We start from the raw sequence: 15,854 nt of genomic DNA, 5'->3' as shown, positions 1-15,854 counted from the left end.
CCCGCCATGGGTCTTTTGAAGTACCGTTTATCTTTTGCTAGTAAAGAAATAACAGTTATCCCGTTGTGGCTTGCACAGATTTATTGTGGGTGTGATTAAGTCCTGTATAACTCCGGTTAGTCTGTTTATATTTGCCAATAGTTTAAAGAGTAATCTGCATTTTAAAGACTAGTCTGTATGTGTCTGAGATATAAACAGTCCATTTGTTTGCCGCTAAGGTTATTCTAAGTTAAAGAAGATTCCATTCAAAATTTTCTGTTTAGGAATGTTATACAAAACTAGCTTCAGTGTGACTAAAGGCAGTAGCTGCAATAAGAAAGTGGTGGTGTTTGCTTTGCCTTCCACTGAATAAAGTGGTTGATGGCTTGTAATGCTTTGGTTCACCATCTGCTATGTCTCTTCTGATTTGAGTACCTTCCAGATTCTTATCCCTGCCCTTCAGGGTCATCAGAATGGAAGGCTGTGGCTTGCATTCATAGTCCCTGTTTTTGAAGGAGAGCAGCAGCAGCTCACAGCTTTCTGGCTTTATCCTCTCTTGGTAACTTTGCTGAAATCAGTTGAATTTCTAGGGCTCCAGCAATGATCCAGAGTATCCATGGGTCCTGCCTTCATAAGACTGTCCTTCATGAAACCAGTGGAAGAAATTGTGGAGGCTGCCCTCTTTCTGGCTGAGACCTGTGGTAGAAACTCTTGATGACAGTTGCTTTCCCCTCTGCCCCTCCAGTAGTTCTGCTAAGAGGATGAGGCAGCCTGGACTCCTGGCTATGGTGACCGGTAGCATCGTCTTGCAAGCCTCCTGTCTGTCTTCAAGAACTGGTGCAATGGCTTCTCTTTTTAGTTCTTAGTGACAACTAAATTGCCATTATCATAGCTGGAGTCCTAGTAAGTTGCATTATTGAGATTGTAGCTGGAGTCCATGTCTGATTAATTATCAGAGACACAATTAGCGAAGGACTTTTGTTTTGCTAATCAGTATTGGTGAACCATTACTTCAGTGATTCTTTCCAGTGACCAGTTAGTAACTTAGAGTTGTCTGTATTCTATATTGAGTATGTTTTGTTTGCTTACTTTTTTTTAAGGATTCTGAGAAGCTGACTTTTTAAATTTTTGGGTTTTATGTAAATTCTTGTGGTTTCCGCAGTATGTAAAATAGGTTTTGCAGTTTGCAGGCTTGAAGTGTGAGTTTGCTTGTCACCTCATTCTTCCTGCCTTTTTCCTTTATTGTCAAATCCTTGCAAGTTTGAATGAGGATCACAAATATGACCTTTACTTAAATCATGCTTTCAGGAGTTTTAATTAAGTTGGCTTTGGCAGATGAATTCTCATTCATCTTCATCTGCTTCCTTTTGTGTGAGCTGTTCTCCGCTGTCACGAGGATGCTTAGGTGTCTGCTGATACTACTTTTAATCTTATAGTATTGAGCCTTCATTTTTTGAAGGACAGTGGAAGGACAAGGCTGAAAGCTGAAGTCTTTGTCTTTGTGTAAACTTGGGTATCACCTCATATCTCTACCACCCGCTCTTGATTCCAAATTCAAGGGGAAGTGGACTGGGAGGTTGTTGCTTCTTCAGGACGTCTACTGTTACAGCAGGAAGTGCAGAATTCTTCTAATTAATTACAAGGGCAGTCTGGCTCTTGAGAAGTATGAAGAGGTCTGTGCAGATGAGAAGGCTTGTTTGAAGCAGTTTCCCAGCCTGGTCCAGCTCAGGTGGAGACCGTCTTAATTCTGTAACACTGCTGCAGTTCATGATGGCAATGCTGTGCTCTCGAGTGCAAGAAGTAAAATTTATTTTTTAATATATCTGAGAGCAGGAGTACTCAGGCATGCTGGTGGAAAGGAATTAGTCTCAGGTGGAGAGTGCCTTGGGAGAGCTGGGGAAAGTTTGGTGACCAGCAGCGGTGCTAACACCACTTCTTGGAGTGGGCTGAACTGTCTGTGGCTTTGGGCTAGCAGAAGCGGCAGCTCTTGTCATGGCAGGCTGTCAGCATCCTTGTAGCAGTCACCTCGGTGCAGCCTGGTAATTTGCGTGGTGGCTTGTGGTGGCCCGTCAGGTACTGTGCAGAGCTGGGGAAACTGGGGCATGCCTCCATCCTAACTGCCTCTGTCTGCTGCCAGAGGAGAAGGGCTGGTAGCAGTTGTGCCATCAGGAAAGAGCTGTGATGGATTATGAAGATTCCAACTTCTGTACACTGTGCATGCAAGCAGTGACCAAATCCAGGCCTAGTTCTGTCCTAGCTGTTCCAGTTGATAATCCCAAAGGTTACCTTGATGCTGAGATCAGTACTGCAAGTTCATGTCATTAGCTCCCCAGTTGTGATATTTGTGCTCTGGGCAGTCGTTCATATTTCCTACTGTCTGCATGATTGGTTATGAAGGGCAAATCAGTGGAAGTGGTCCAAGGATTAATGCAGAACCATCAGGCACTGTTTGCCTTTATTTAACTGATACTACAAGGAGACTGGCTGGCTGTGCCAGTGAATGGTTCAGAGTACCTGAAATTGTGGGACCTGCTTTTCCAGTTCAAGGCTAGGATTTGTTGAGTGTGGCTCTGTGCTTTCCTCTGCAAATGCCTGATTGATGCCTTTCAACTTGTTGAGAACAAAACCTGCTTTTCTCCTGTGGAAGAACAGTTCTTACTTTTTTTGTTGTGCTTTGATGGGTAAATAGAAGATACTTAATTTCTTTTGTGTGCTGGGGCTTGAGTTTCAAATCAATGTTCAATAAGTTAAGCAAGCATTCATTTAACTTCCTCTAATGGAAACCATTGCCAAAACTGAAGATGAAGTTAAAAAATAACTCAACCAAACATCACCTCCCACTGATTCCATGGGGTTTTGGTGTTTGATTTGTTTGGATTTTTTTTTTGTTCAGCTGTAACTTTTAGCATGCATGAAGCCTGTACATGAGAATACTCTGCCTCATATGATGCCAGTAAGCTGAGACTGGATAAATATGCCTTTCTCTTATCCCAGTGAGTTCAAAAGGTCATTCAAGATGGTGGTCGGGCAAAAGTATCTCTGGTTCCGTTTGTGAAGAAAATAAGCTATTAAAGAATTTTTAAAGACTGTTGTATATTAAAACAGCTTAGCATGTTAATCCTATTTCTTGTCTGTTTTTGGCAGTACTTACAGCAGCAAGGTGTTCCGTGTTACCTTCTTGGTTTTGGCTGCATCTGTAACTGTGCCCCTGCTTGGAGTAACCTTTCTACTGGATTGTCCTATAGACCCTCAGCCTATAAGGTAAATTGTTGCTTTGTTTTGGAATAAATGTTGTTGAAGCATAACTTCTCGTATGTGTTCTGTTGGGGGGGGGCGTTCAGCAAACAAGAGTCAACTGTGAAAAGTGGTTCTAACTGGATTAAGAAATTGAGGGTGATTGCCCTATTGTCCATTGCCATGGCTTGCTTCGCGTACCCCGTCTGTTTCTGAGCCATCTTGTGCAGTTTTTTGTCACTACCGATCATGGAAGGAGCTGAACTACTTTCTTTAATCATTACTCTAGAAAATTATTTTCTGCTGTCCAAGCTGCCAGTGGAGCCTGTGGTTACTTATGGGTGCTCTTGCCTTCTGTGAGGGAAGAACTGTGTTTTCACTAAGGACTAAGCTGTACCCCTGCTATTATAATTCTGTCAAAGATAAACTGTTTATCTGAGGATGGAAATTGAAATGGGTAACCCGACCGGGTTTATTTGGCGCCTTGTACCAGCGGAACCATATGGTGATGTTATATTTAAATGCAGATCTCATAAAGTCGTGCAGCTAGGTGATTTCTGCCCCGCCTGATTTCATACACATCTGAATTGAGGTCTGTATCAAATGTGTAGTGTAACAGTGAATCAGCTATTTGAGATGTGACCAGTGTTGGGAGACGTTGCGTGTGAAACACTTTGACCGCTAGCATAGAGCGGAGTCTGGCTGTTTAGTGCTTCTGGCATTTTGAAGTAAGTGAAAATGCTCAGTCTGCTAAATATGTATGATCAACTCTATAATTCCTTAATGAAAAGGAAGAACAGTACTGTAAATATCTCTAGAGTTGAAAGAAACTGTTAATGTGGTAGGGTGGTACTTACAAGTCTTGCCAATAGGCTATTAGACGTAAGCTGCCTCGTTGCAAATCATGATGAAATGCTTTCTGCTGTGGTTGGGTTTAACAAAACCCAATTCCCTGAAATATGTTGCAACTGAGCAATAATTCTGAAAGCCAATAGGATATGTCTACAGTGCTTTTTCTACTATATAGTCCTGGTCTAATTCTGGGCCAGGGTAATGGTATTTTGCATGCTTACATTTCTTACTTTAAGTCCCTTCTTTTACAAGACTGGGAGAACTTTCCTTCCTGCCTAAATCACTGCCTTGTATTGCTGTACATTCTTAATTAGCTGCTTAGCTTCACTGCCAGAAGCGGTTCCAGTCTGTGCAGTAGTTAGGATGATTCTGTGTGATTGTTTTATGAAAGGTTTTGAAAAAGCTCAACGAGGTAAATGCTGTCTGAATCAATCCCTTCAGTGAAAGAACATGTAGAAATCTCATTTGCTAGTAGTGATACCATTCCTGTAAGCCACTAGAAATAATGAGGAATAAGAAGGGGGAGAAAAAAGTAGATGTGATCTGTGAAACTCCATGTGAAATTCCTGCAACTGTGGTTCATTTCTAGTTCTTGCTTTATGAGCCTGTCTTGGATAATATTGATCCCAGGGAAGATTTTTCTGCTTGCAAACACAACTTTCCAAAGTTCCCAGCAAACGAGTTCCGTATCTGAAGCCTGTTATCCTCATCTGAAACTCTGTAACACTTGGAAGAAGGAGTGGAAAACAAATTTGTGTTAGCATTGTGAAGACATCTCTGCTGTAGATCTTCTACGGACAGGAGCTAGTAATTCAGTTGGCTTTGCAACTGCAGTAGTATGTACTTAAATGAAAGTTTGCTGTCTGTATCCAGACACATAAAAGTATGTGTTTTTCTCTCCTTCTGAATTATTTGTCTTGTGAACCTGGTTTTCTCAACTGTCATGGCTCTTCTAGTTTGCAATTTCAGTTCACTTTTTCCCCCCCAGTCACTGAAATTGGGATGATTTTCACCATATGAGCAGTAGAGTTGCAATGTTGTTGGTGACAAATAGGTCCTGGATCCTGTGAACCTGGGCAGGTTTTGGAGTCAAACCTCAGCTTTTTAAGATTCTACAGGTGGAAGGCATTTCCTTATGGTTGTATTTCAAAACTTGGCCTAGGGAGCTTTAGTATACTCTTGTGAATGAACACCTAATGAGCTTACCACCCTGGGCATGTATGCAGCTTTAGTAATAACTTGAAATCCTTAACTCGTGGAGACTGAGGTGATTTATGTGTGTGTTTTTAAGAACCTAAGAGACTGAAACATGTTTGAGTTTGTCAGCACAGTTAAGGCTAGTTTTTAAGCATAGTACTTTGGAGCCTGGTATTTAAGTTGAAGCTGTGTAGGCATCTTACTACTTCCCTTCTCCATATCTCTTAGTTAATTGGAACTGCAGTTGGCTTGGACCTGGCTATTTATGTGAATAAGGTCCAATGCAAGTCCTTATTTTGTCATTTTGAGATTTCAGTTCAATACCCTTTAAGTTTATGTGCAACTTATTCCTTTGGGTTGGTCTTTATCTATGGGAATGCATTGAAGTCATGAACCAAGAATACATGTTTCAGTATGGTATGAAAGCACGTGTGTCCTAGTGCTCAAACGACTGGAACACTTTTTTTCAGTAGTTGTATACTAATTAGTAATTAAAAGTATTTTTTCTCCATGATGAAAATGCTATGCAGTGTCAGATGTCAGTGTACTGTAAAATGTTAGGCTTTTAAATTTTAAAATCTTCTTGTTCAGGAATTTGCATATATCTACTTAGGAGAAATATTCTTGTACAAACAACACCATTCAGCTGAGTAAGAAAGCAGTTATTCTTTTGTGTTGTGGCGATGCTGAAATCCTTTGCGTTTGTGTAAAATAGATGAACTGGGAATGTATTGTTGGACTTGAAGCTGTATCGATTTCCAGATATGTCTGAGGAATACATAACTGCAACATTTCTGATCAGCAGAACCTGAAAATTGCGATCCTTGATGAACAAGAGTCAATCTTCCAGCTTGTCAGCTGTGTTTTCTGTTTTGAAATACGCTGTATGTAAAGCATAGATCAGGTTTGCAGGAGCTGGCAAGCTAGGGGAAAAAACATCCAGTATGTTGCTCAAGAGTGTTGGCAGATTTGTGCAAAGCATCATGAGGTCTGTGTTCTGTTTTGCAGTTTGAAGGAACCTCCCCTCCTGACGGGTGTGCTAGAGCCCAATATCGAGTTACGAAAAGCTGAGCGGTTATGGGAAAATCAGCTGGTCGGACCAGAGTCCATTGTCACTATTGGGGGTAAGCACTGACTAAATAAGCTTTTAAGGACGGGTCTTTAAGTGTTGCTCCATTGATAAGGGTTTGTTCAGCAATATAGCTCTTAGGTAATAAACTCTGGAAGCTCTTCTGAATATGCACGGTTTTTTAAAAATAACTGTGTTATGCAGCAAACCCCAGCTTCTATATACTGCTCTTCTCTTCTTTCGCCAGTATAAAATAAATCCTGTTGTCGGATCAAAAATCCCTACCTTCCGTGACTAAAAGCCTCAGCAATGGAGTCAGGGGCTACTTACGTTTGGAGGGAGTGGTCCCATTTTTCATTTGGCTAGCTCTTAACAGAGAATTAATATTTACAGGGTACTAATTACTCTTTTAATGCCTGTTGCCTCTGGGGGAGCTGAGTTTTTCTGTCTTAATTTTTGCTAAATGTGACAAAAAAAATCTCAAATTGATAAATAACATATTGACATTTTAGCGCCATTGCATGCGTTACAGGTGCCGTCCTATACTTCTCTCTTACGGCACGTGTGTTCTCATGAAATCACAAACCCACGCTGCCCCTGAGCAGTTTCTTAATGAGGTGGCTAGACTTGTAATGGCATGACACCTACTTAGTATGAAACCAGCTTTGTGCAGGGATTGTTCCCTGTATCCTGAAGCGGATAAAGCTAGAAACTACTCTTCACATGAGTCCTTAACTGTTTTAATGTGAAAAGAAAAGGGTGTGGGAGTTGCAGGCGAGGCCCTTACTGAAACATCCTTCAGTACAAGAGGTGCTCAGTAGCCATATAATTTATTTTCCTTGTGCTATATCTTCTAATAAGTTAGTAAAAGATTTTAAAAAATGATTTTACACAGCAAGAAGCTACTGTAAATTTCTTCCTTAGACTACACTTTTTCTACCTATCTGTGTTAACTATGTGCTAAAGTGATTACCTGAAGCTACTGATTCTTTTCTGTTACCTAGTTTCATCAGTCTCATTGGAAACTCTTTAAGGAAACCTTCCTGCAAGGGATAACTGACCTATGGGTGAACTAAGCAACCTGACTGGGAATAAGTTTTGTGTGAATAAATGTTGACGTCGTCTTAGTCCCTTTTAAAAGTGTACTTAGCAGACTAAAAACTTGAGTTAAATTGGAGATGGAAAAGTCCAAGCAATGGGCTCTACTAATTCAACGGTCTTTAATTTGGTTATATGGAAAAGTTTGTGTGTTGTTTGTATTCAGTTGAATCTGTCTTACGCTGTCACATGGCTTGGCACGAATACAGTAATTTGGCAATGCTTTTGGTCTGGGTGACTGTTCGATTGCTACATTTTTTGTAACTCTTCTGCTGAACTGATACAATATAAGCATTGGCAGGTGTCCAGCGGCCTATATGGACTGTATCAGAATGAGAAGTTTTATCTAGTCAGTCTCTCCTTGAGGAGTGGTAAGATCGATGCAGTGCCTAGTCACATTTTATGATGATGTAGAAATTTGCGCAGAGGGATCAGTGCAATGACTAGCCGTTAAGTTGTTACATCCACCTTAAACCAAAGATTTGCACCACTTATGGATGAAAAGCTTCATATCCCATATTCATAACTCCTAAGGCTGAAATCCTTCCTTTTCTTTTTGAGTTGGAAGAAATCTAACTGAATACTCTTATTTGCCTTCATCTTTCCCCATCCCTCTTTATTCTTTTGCTATGACTGAAGAAGACTCTATTACTTTACTTTATCTTGAAAATGAATTCTACTTGATGCTAGTAGAAGGATCATGTAGAAGGATGTTTACCACTACAGTTTTGTGATCAAGCTAATCACACCAGTTGTTTTTGCAGATGTGCTATTTACTGGGACAGCTGACGGGAAGATTGTCAAAATTGAAGATGGGGAAATACAAACAATAGCCAGGATTGGTCATGGTCCTTGTGGTGAGTGACAGTCCTGATAGTGTACCTGAAAATGTCTGGGTCAGGGCCTATATTGATTAAACTTGTGCTCTGTCTGGATTGCTCATGCAAGCGTGTATCTTCCTTTGTAGAGATTTTTAACAGAAATATTAATATTTGTATGAATGAAGTATGAGTGGAAATATGTATATAAGCGCTGGAAGGAACAGCAGAACAAAGGGCCAAAGGAATGGGAATGAGTGCTCTTGATAATAAAGGACGCTGTTCCCAGCAGTAAAATTTGGGAATGTGGGGTTTTTACGTCATGATTACAAGGCCTGCACTCTTACAAAGCTGCGGCATGAATGACTTGTCAGTAGAAGATCCTGCATCTTAATGCTGGGAGGAAGACAAGGTTGAAGTGCATGACAAATAACATTCCTTTTCCTGTTAGTCCATCTAGAAAAAGCACCTATCCTAAATAAGAAAAAAGTGGGCAGCAACCTGGCCTAATATTTATGGAAGGTGAAGTCAGCAAGATTCTGAGGTGAAGGGCCACCCCATAAAAACTGAGGACTCCTAAACAAGTGTGAGTGAATGAACTCTGAGATACTGTGTGAGTGGGAAAGATTTTTGAAAATAAGTATCACCTTCCCCATCTACAGAGTTTTGCCTTGCATTTTGTTGATTTCCCTTCCTCTGTTTGTAAGTACAGTGGGGGGTTGTGGTGGCTGCCACCTGCTTTAGAGGGGATCTTCCGTTGGTCAGGATATTTCTGTTTTCTCGCCAGTAAACTACAGTTATTTCTTGTTGAATTCCCCTCCTCTTTCTGAACCACTTATTTGCTTCATTTAATGAGATTTCTGGAACTGAGTGAGGAAAAAATTGGTAGTGGCCTGTTTATTAACAGAACTGTTTCTATGGGGAAGCTTAACATTGGCCATCTCAGTACTGAGAAGCCTGGCTGGTGTGTGTTGGGTCTGTGCGTGGTTTTGTTTACGCTAACGATGTAGAAGCTTACATGAGGTTCTGCAGCCCTGGACTGGTTGCCAGTTAGGCAGAAACTATGGGCAGGAAGTGCTGTTGTCTTTATGTAGCTCACATTGACATATTTGTCATTTTAGATGTGTAATTTTAAGTGGATGTTCACATGATTAGTCTCTGGGCTGATTTGGAAGCACTGTCTTAGCTGCCTAACAGGTAGGACAGCCCACAAAGTCTGCTGCTAGTTGATAGGAAGCTGGACTTCCAGCTGCTGCCTAGGTATGAGTGTGGGTTGGGAGGGATATGAAGAATCATCTTGCCACTGCTCATTTCCGTAGGATTCGTACAGCATGGAAGAGGTGGGGAGATTATGGTGTCCTATTTCTTTGGGGCCAAAGAGGTAGCGGGGAGCCTAGGCTTCTGTCTTGCCCTCCTTGAGTTGGGGAGGGAAATGGAAAGGCTGTAGCTGATTACCCTCTCCAGAAGTTTCTCTTTCTAATCTGTCAAGCTACAGATGTTCTGAAGGTCTTAGTTTTTCAGGACTCAAGCAGACACAAATTTTTCAGGTTTGCAGTATTCCCCTTCTTCCTCATATAGAAGTCTTCAGTGTCTATGTCTTGAGAAACTGGCTGTTTCATGACAGCGTTAGAACTTTACAGAAAAAGAAAGTTCCAAGGTATGTGGGTTTTTAATTTAAAAAGAAAAGAAAAAGAAACCCACAGTAAAACTGATCCTTTCTGAGAAGCAGCATTTAGTTAAATCCAGTCTTCTGACATTCAGCCCTACTCAGGCCAGCTGTTACCTAGCTACCTGCCTGGCAAATTATAGGATTATGTCTAGACTGGTGAAAACATGGGGATATCTGTTTCACTCACACCTAGGAAAGTAAGAATCATTTCTTTAATGAATGTGTGTGGTGCTGGCTGTAGAGTTTTGTTAAAGTTTGACCTATGGAGGTAGCCTGAGTGCCTTGTATTTATTTCTATTTGGAAAACCACTTTAAAATTGTTTCCTAAGGAACCCGTGAAGATGAGCCAACGTGTGGAAGACCGCTGGGCATCAGAGTTGGGCCAAATAACACTCTTTTTGTGGCAGATGCTTATTATGGACTCTATGAAGTTAATCCTGGTACAGGTACGACGTTTCTGCTCAGTTCTCTTCCACTGACAAATCTGGGCTTCATTTGCAGTTCGCCAGACACTGCAGGCAAAACAATGCCTGCCTTCTTTGTAAAGTGGTTTGGAGCTGTCTGGATGAAATATATCGTGCAAGAACTTGATATTTATTTTCTTGTAACAATCCCTTCCTCTCTATATCTGTTTGTCTGGATCAGAGTTACCAGTGGCTTATCTTCTGGTGACATATGCTTTTTGTTGTCAAAATTGGTACCTCAGGATCCATGAATAAAGCTCTGCATAGCCATTTCAGTTTTCATAAAGGGGGAAAAAAATTGCTGTTACATAAACTTTTTGTTATGTTTGCTGTACTTTTGTTTCTGTCTTGATCTTGCTGTGTGTAGTGAAGAGCTCTTAACTTCCCTGTAACCGCCATCTATGGAAAGTGAAGAAAGATGTATTTTGGTGCAGCTGAAGATCAAGTGGCTTGTTGCTTCTGAGAAAGGCACTGTTGCATCATGCCTTTTGTTGTATATCCCTGACCCAGATCTCAGTTTTAGGAGCTGTGCTGTCAGAAAGCAATGGTTGCTTTCATGTAGGGTTGATTTTTTTTCTAACAGTTTACATCTCCAGATTGGCTTTAGGAGGGGAGAGGGAGGCTGGCCAAATGCCTGGGTGATATGTAACTGAAGGGCTGAGACGGTGTGGCTCTGGGAGGGTATGATCAAGGTCTCCCCTTTTCATGGCAGACAGCTGCCATATTAGCTCAGTCATGACAAAACCAAGCAACAAACCAACCCAAAGCCCATGCCCAAAGATGACTTCAATAGATTTTGGTTAGTTTTTAGAGATGTGACCTTAATAATTTGCCTGGTAATATGTGGCAGAGCAGTTTAGTGAACCTGCTGATGTTTTAATATTTAGAAAGTAATACTCTCTCTTCCTACACATTTATGGGGAAAGAGGAAGTAGTGATTGGCTTACCTGCATCTTTCTACAAGGTTGGGACCTGAGTTTGCACTTGGTTGCATATGAGCTTCAGAAATGTGAAAAGTGTGGCACTTGTCAAGAGGGAACATCATCTACTGTTTCAGTTTTTCTGGAGAGTTTTTTATTCTGGTCATTCACATTCAGCGTTGAGTTCTTCCATACAACCCGAAACCTCACTATTTAACAGAGGCACGAATGGAAAAAATATGAAGTGCCTTCTAATTTCGTGTTAGTATTTAACTCGTTTCCATGGCAGGGCATACAAAAGCTTGTCTTGTGTGGCTTTTCTTCTTATTCTTTTTGTAACCAGGTGAAACGAAAATGCTTGTGTCAACCCAAACACTAATTGAAGGTCAGAAGTTGTCATTTGTGAATGATCTTACAGTGACCCAGGATGGGAGGAAAATCTACTTCACTGACTCCAGTAGCAAATGGCAAAGACGAGACTACTTATTCTTGGTTATGGAAGGCACAGATGATGGGCGGCAAGTATCTCTTCCCCAAGGCATTTAACTTATTGCAAGCTCAGCTGTAGGAATGGACTTCACCACTTCCTTGGTCTTCAAGTTCTTTCTTTTTATAAACCACTTGTGCAAACACGGCACTGCCCAGGAGAGGGTGAGAGAATGTGTCAATGTTGCTAATGAGACCTGCAGTGAAATACATTACATTCCTTTTTCTGTCAAGAGGACTTGCATGGAACACCTATTTTAAAAGGGAAAGTGTTAGCATTACGTTCAGCCTAAATCCTTCATGCTGCCAATCTCAAGTGGCTTAGTATTTCTTCTGTGTTAATAAACAAATGCTTCCTGGCTATTCTGCCTTTTTAACTTAAGTGAAGTGCATGTGAGAGAACATAGAATGTCTGGAGAATGAGACCAAGATGAATGCGTATTTGTCTTCACTCAAAACCATATATAATGCTTTCTTTTTAGCCTGCTTGAATATGACACAGTAACAAAAGAAGTAAAAGTCTTAATGGTGGGGCTGAGGTTTCCCAATGGTGTCCAGCTCTCTCCTGCAGAAGACTTTGTCCTGGTGCAGGAGACAACCATGGCTAGAATCAGGAGGTAAGACTTTGCTGAAATTACTACTACTCTCTGTTTAGATATTGTTTAAATAAATGAGTTGAATAACAAAAGAAGCCCTACGCTTTATACATGCCTAGTTATCAATGGCAAAGAAGGTGGCCTTCATCAATACTTAATTTTTTCTTTCACTGTAAACATATGGACTGCATAATCTTTCCATCATGGGCTCCTTGAGCATAGAGGAGTAAGCTGACTTTTTTAGGGGGAGGAATATGGCTGTGCTTTATTTCCCTGTACCAAAATAAGGAAAAAAAAAAATTATTTTAATTTTTTTTTTAAGTGAAATTCTTTTGGGCCTTTTATTTATTACTTAGACTGCTTGAGTTAAGATGTCCTAATCCTATACTCTATAACTTTCAGGTATTATGTGTCTGGGCTGATGAAAGGTGGAGCAGATATGTTTGTTGAAAATATGCCTGGTCTTCCAGATAATATCAGGTTAAGCAGCTCTGGAGGATATTGGGTAGCTATGTCAGCTGTCCGGCCCAATCCTGGATTTTCTTTGTTGGATTTCTTGTCTGAAAAACCATGGATTAAAAGGATGATATTTAAGGTAAAAAAAAATTAAATTAATAAATCACCTTTAGTATAGGAATGGAAGTGATAAATATTCATTTGTCCTGTTTCTTCCTCTTCATGGCAAGATTTTTAAATTCTTTTTAGTGCCATGGTTAAAACTGTCATGGTTGTCCACAGGTAGAACAGTCCTTATATATTCATAGGTAGTAAAACTAACATTTGCTTTTCTGAGTAGCAGGTACACATCTCTTAAGTTGCCTTCCATCTTGATCTCAGGAAAGAAAAGGGGACTATCTCTGCCCTAGTCATGCAGCAACACAGGATCTACATTTGGATATATGAAGACTTCACCTTTGTACCCGAAGTGCTTAAACTACTTATTGCCAGGTGTCCATAGAGTATTTGGGAAGTCTGACCTGTTATAATGACTACCCTAGGCATCCCAGGAGACAGGGTGTATGTTATGTATGCTGCTAGGTGACACTTTGTTCTCACTCAGTGTGCCTGTTGTTACATCACACTCGCCTTTAGGATGAGGATGAACAAGAGTAATGTATTTTGTAAGGGATATCTGATGCTAAAGAAACAGCATTGTGCTTTTTATACAATACAAAGACTTGAAATTACTTCCGTTCTCCAAAAAAAATAAAAAAAACGAACAAGCAGTCTTTAAGATGGAAGTGCCATTTCAGCTAAACAAACTCTTTACTGTTTCTGTAAAACCTGTTCTCTGTCCTGGTGCAGTGCAGGAGCCTTAAACTGATGCTATAGGGAGCAGAGCGTGATGTCTGCTGCTTGACATCAGCTGTGCTAAAACAAGCTGATGTCTCCTGCGTGGACATCCTTTCAGCCCAGTGCTGGAGTAGAGTATGCTTCCGCTGGTTGTCTTTTTTTTTTTTTAAAGTTGGCTTTTCAGTTATTAATGTGTTAAGCCTGTGTAATAGTGTTTACTCAAAATGTGTGCTTATGTTCTTAGCTGCTTCTTCGAAGGAGTATGGAATGGTCTTTGATTGCATAAGTGTCTTGCAGTCTAATGGTGGGGAACAAAATCTTTTTGTTAATTTTCTTTTTTTCTTTTCTTTTTCTTTTAGTTGCTGAGTCAGGAAACCGTGACAAAGTTTGTGCCCAAATATAGCCTTGTGGTTGAACTTAGTGAGACAGGATCCTACAAAAGAAGCTTTCATGATCCCAATGGAGTGACGGTAGCTTATGTTAGCGAGGCACATGAGCACAATGGATATCTTTACCTGGGCTCCTTCCGGTCTCCATTTATTTGCAGACTTAATCTTCAGCATGTTTAACTGACCATCCATAATAAAGTGCCACTGTCCTATAATACTCTAGAGGTACGAAGAAAACGTGCTTGAGACAGTGCGTGACCAAGGACAAAAAGTGAAAGACAGTCTTTATCATGCAGTAGCACTGTTCTGTTGCCATAGGAAAACGTACAGCTTGCTGTACCTGTCCTCTTCCATGGTTTGACTGCTCTTGCTTTGGAGTGGGCATGCATAATTATTAACATCTGAGGAGCATGGTGGGGCATCTTCATACGGTTACATGCTCCTTAAAGAAAATCCATTGCTTTTCCATGCCCAGCCCTGTTTGGAGTCATCTTAAACAGGTATTATCTGTCGCCTTTAATGCAACTGTATGTCTTCTTACACTGGAAGGATTTGTGATGTATGGAGTTTAATTGTGTATGATTTGGATTGAAGAGGATGTCTTGCATGTGTTTATTTCTGTTTTAGAGCCTCCTGTTTAGGAGTGGTTACAGTGCGTGTTCTAATGTCATACCATGGTGCTGTGGTAGAGGCAGCAACATCCGGAACATGCCTGGAAATCTAGTTATACCATTTGGGTTTCTTCAATTCCAGCCTGTGTAATCAACATCAGACACTACAATTAACTGTTAATCAACATGCAGAATCAAATTTGATCGTTATCTGTGGACTCCTGTGTTTTTTTTATAGCATTGTAGTCAGATGATGAATGGAAGTTGCATTTTCTATGTTATTAAAGACCAGTTCCAGTGGGTTCAAAAAGGGTCACTTGTAGTATTTCCTCTGTGTTTACCAGGTCCTGTAAGTCTCCTGTTAATTACATAGGTGGCCATTCCTGAGAGACATGGGAGGGAGGAGGGCCGGCTGCAGGAATCCTCTTCAGCATGCTGTTTATGGAGAAGTGGTAAAGGTTTTGGGGAAGGTTGGTGCCTGAAGATGGATGTGGATTGAAAGGGCCCCTGTAAAATACGGTAACAGTGGACGAGGAAGGCTTTGGTGGAAAATCTTGGACTGCGATAGTAGTTCATGGGTCATTTCTGGCATCTCCAGATGAAATGGTTTACTTCCTCTATTAACAGATGCTCTGCTTGGTAAATCCAGAGAATGCTTTTCTGTCAACTACTACAAAGGAAGGGGTTTGCTGTTACATTTTAAATAAGAGATTTTGCATCTTGAAGAACTAAAGGGGTTACTTCAGCAGCTGTGTGATTTAGTGTATTGATTCATGTTCTGGGACTGAAGACAGCTGCTCTCTCTTTTTCTGCCACTGGGTGATAGTCAAGCATAACTTACACTATTGCTTAATATCCTCACCTTTGAAAAGGGAACAGTCAAGATTTGCTTGATATATAATGAAAATCACCAGAGAAGGGGAAGATGATTTTAAAAATGTTACCTGCTTTCACTGGCTCTCTGTGTGAGTCTTTATTAATGAAGGGATATGCAAATGAAAGTGATATTTTCCAGTCAGTGACTTTTCTGTCACCTTGTTCTACGTTACTGCCAGGCTGCTGCAGTCCTGTGGTTGATGATTGCTGGATCAGGCTGACCTGTTCTGTACAGGCCAGGGGCTGCAAGCCTTTTTGCTTGACCTGGTGGTTACTGGATTTGGGAGGGAACTCAATAAGAGA

General features: G+C 40.8%; 1 protein-coding gene across 1 annotated transcript; it reads left to right on the top strand.

Moving 5' to 3' along the window:
* Positions 1 to 6: 6 nt before the first annotated feature.
* Positions 7 to 14,889, top strand: APMAP (adipocyte plasma membrane associated protein). Its single transcript, XM_009894860.1, has 9 exons — positions 7 to 20; positions 3,124 to 3,240; positions 6,271 to 6,386; positions 8,194 to 8,286; positions 10,246 to 10,362; positions 11,644 to 11,818; positions 12,269 to 12,403; positions 12,785 to 12,977; positions 14,035 to 14,889. Exons 1-9 carry the CDS (start codon positions 7 to 9, stop codon positions 14,242 to 14,244), a joined length of 1,170 nt encoding a protein of 389 aa, XP_009893162.1. The 3' UTR covers positions 14,245 to 14,889.
* The last annotated feature ends 965 nt before the right edge of the window (positions 14,890 to 15,854 follow it).

Source organism: Charadrius vociferus, unplaced genomic scaffold, assembly GCF_000708025.1.
Source record: "Charadrius vociferus isolate BGI_N301 unplaced genomic scaffold, ASM70802v2 scaffold411, whole genome shotgun sequence".
NCBI lineage: Eukaryota > Metazoa > Chordata > Aves > Charadriiformes > Charadriidae > Charadrius > Charadrius vociferus.
The sequence above is the reverse complement of the archived record's forward strand: the minus strand, read 5'-3'. Positions and strand labels throughout refer to the sequence as shown.

Bases quoted from the DNA above. Each gene is read 5' to 3' on its own strand.
- APMAP (XM_009894860.1), top strand. The intron at 6,387-8,193 runs GTAAGCACTGAC...TTGTTTTTGCAG, and splicing joins GTCCATTGTCACTATTGGGG to ATGTGCTATTTACTGGGACA. The intron at 8,287-10,245 runs GTGAGTGACAGT...TTGTTTCCTAAG, and splicing joins GATTGGTCATGGTCCTTGTG to GAACCCGTGAAGATGAGCCA.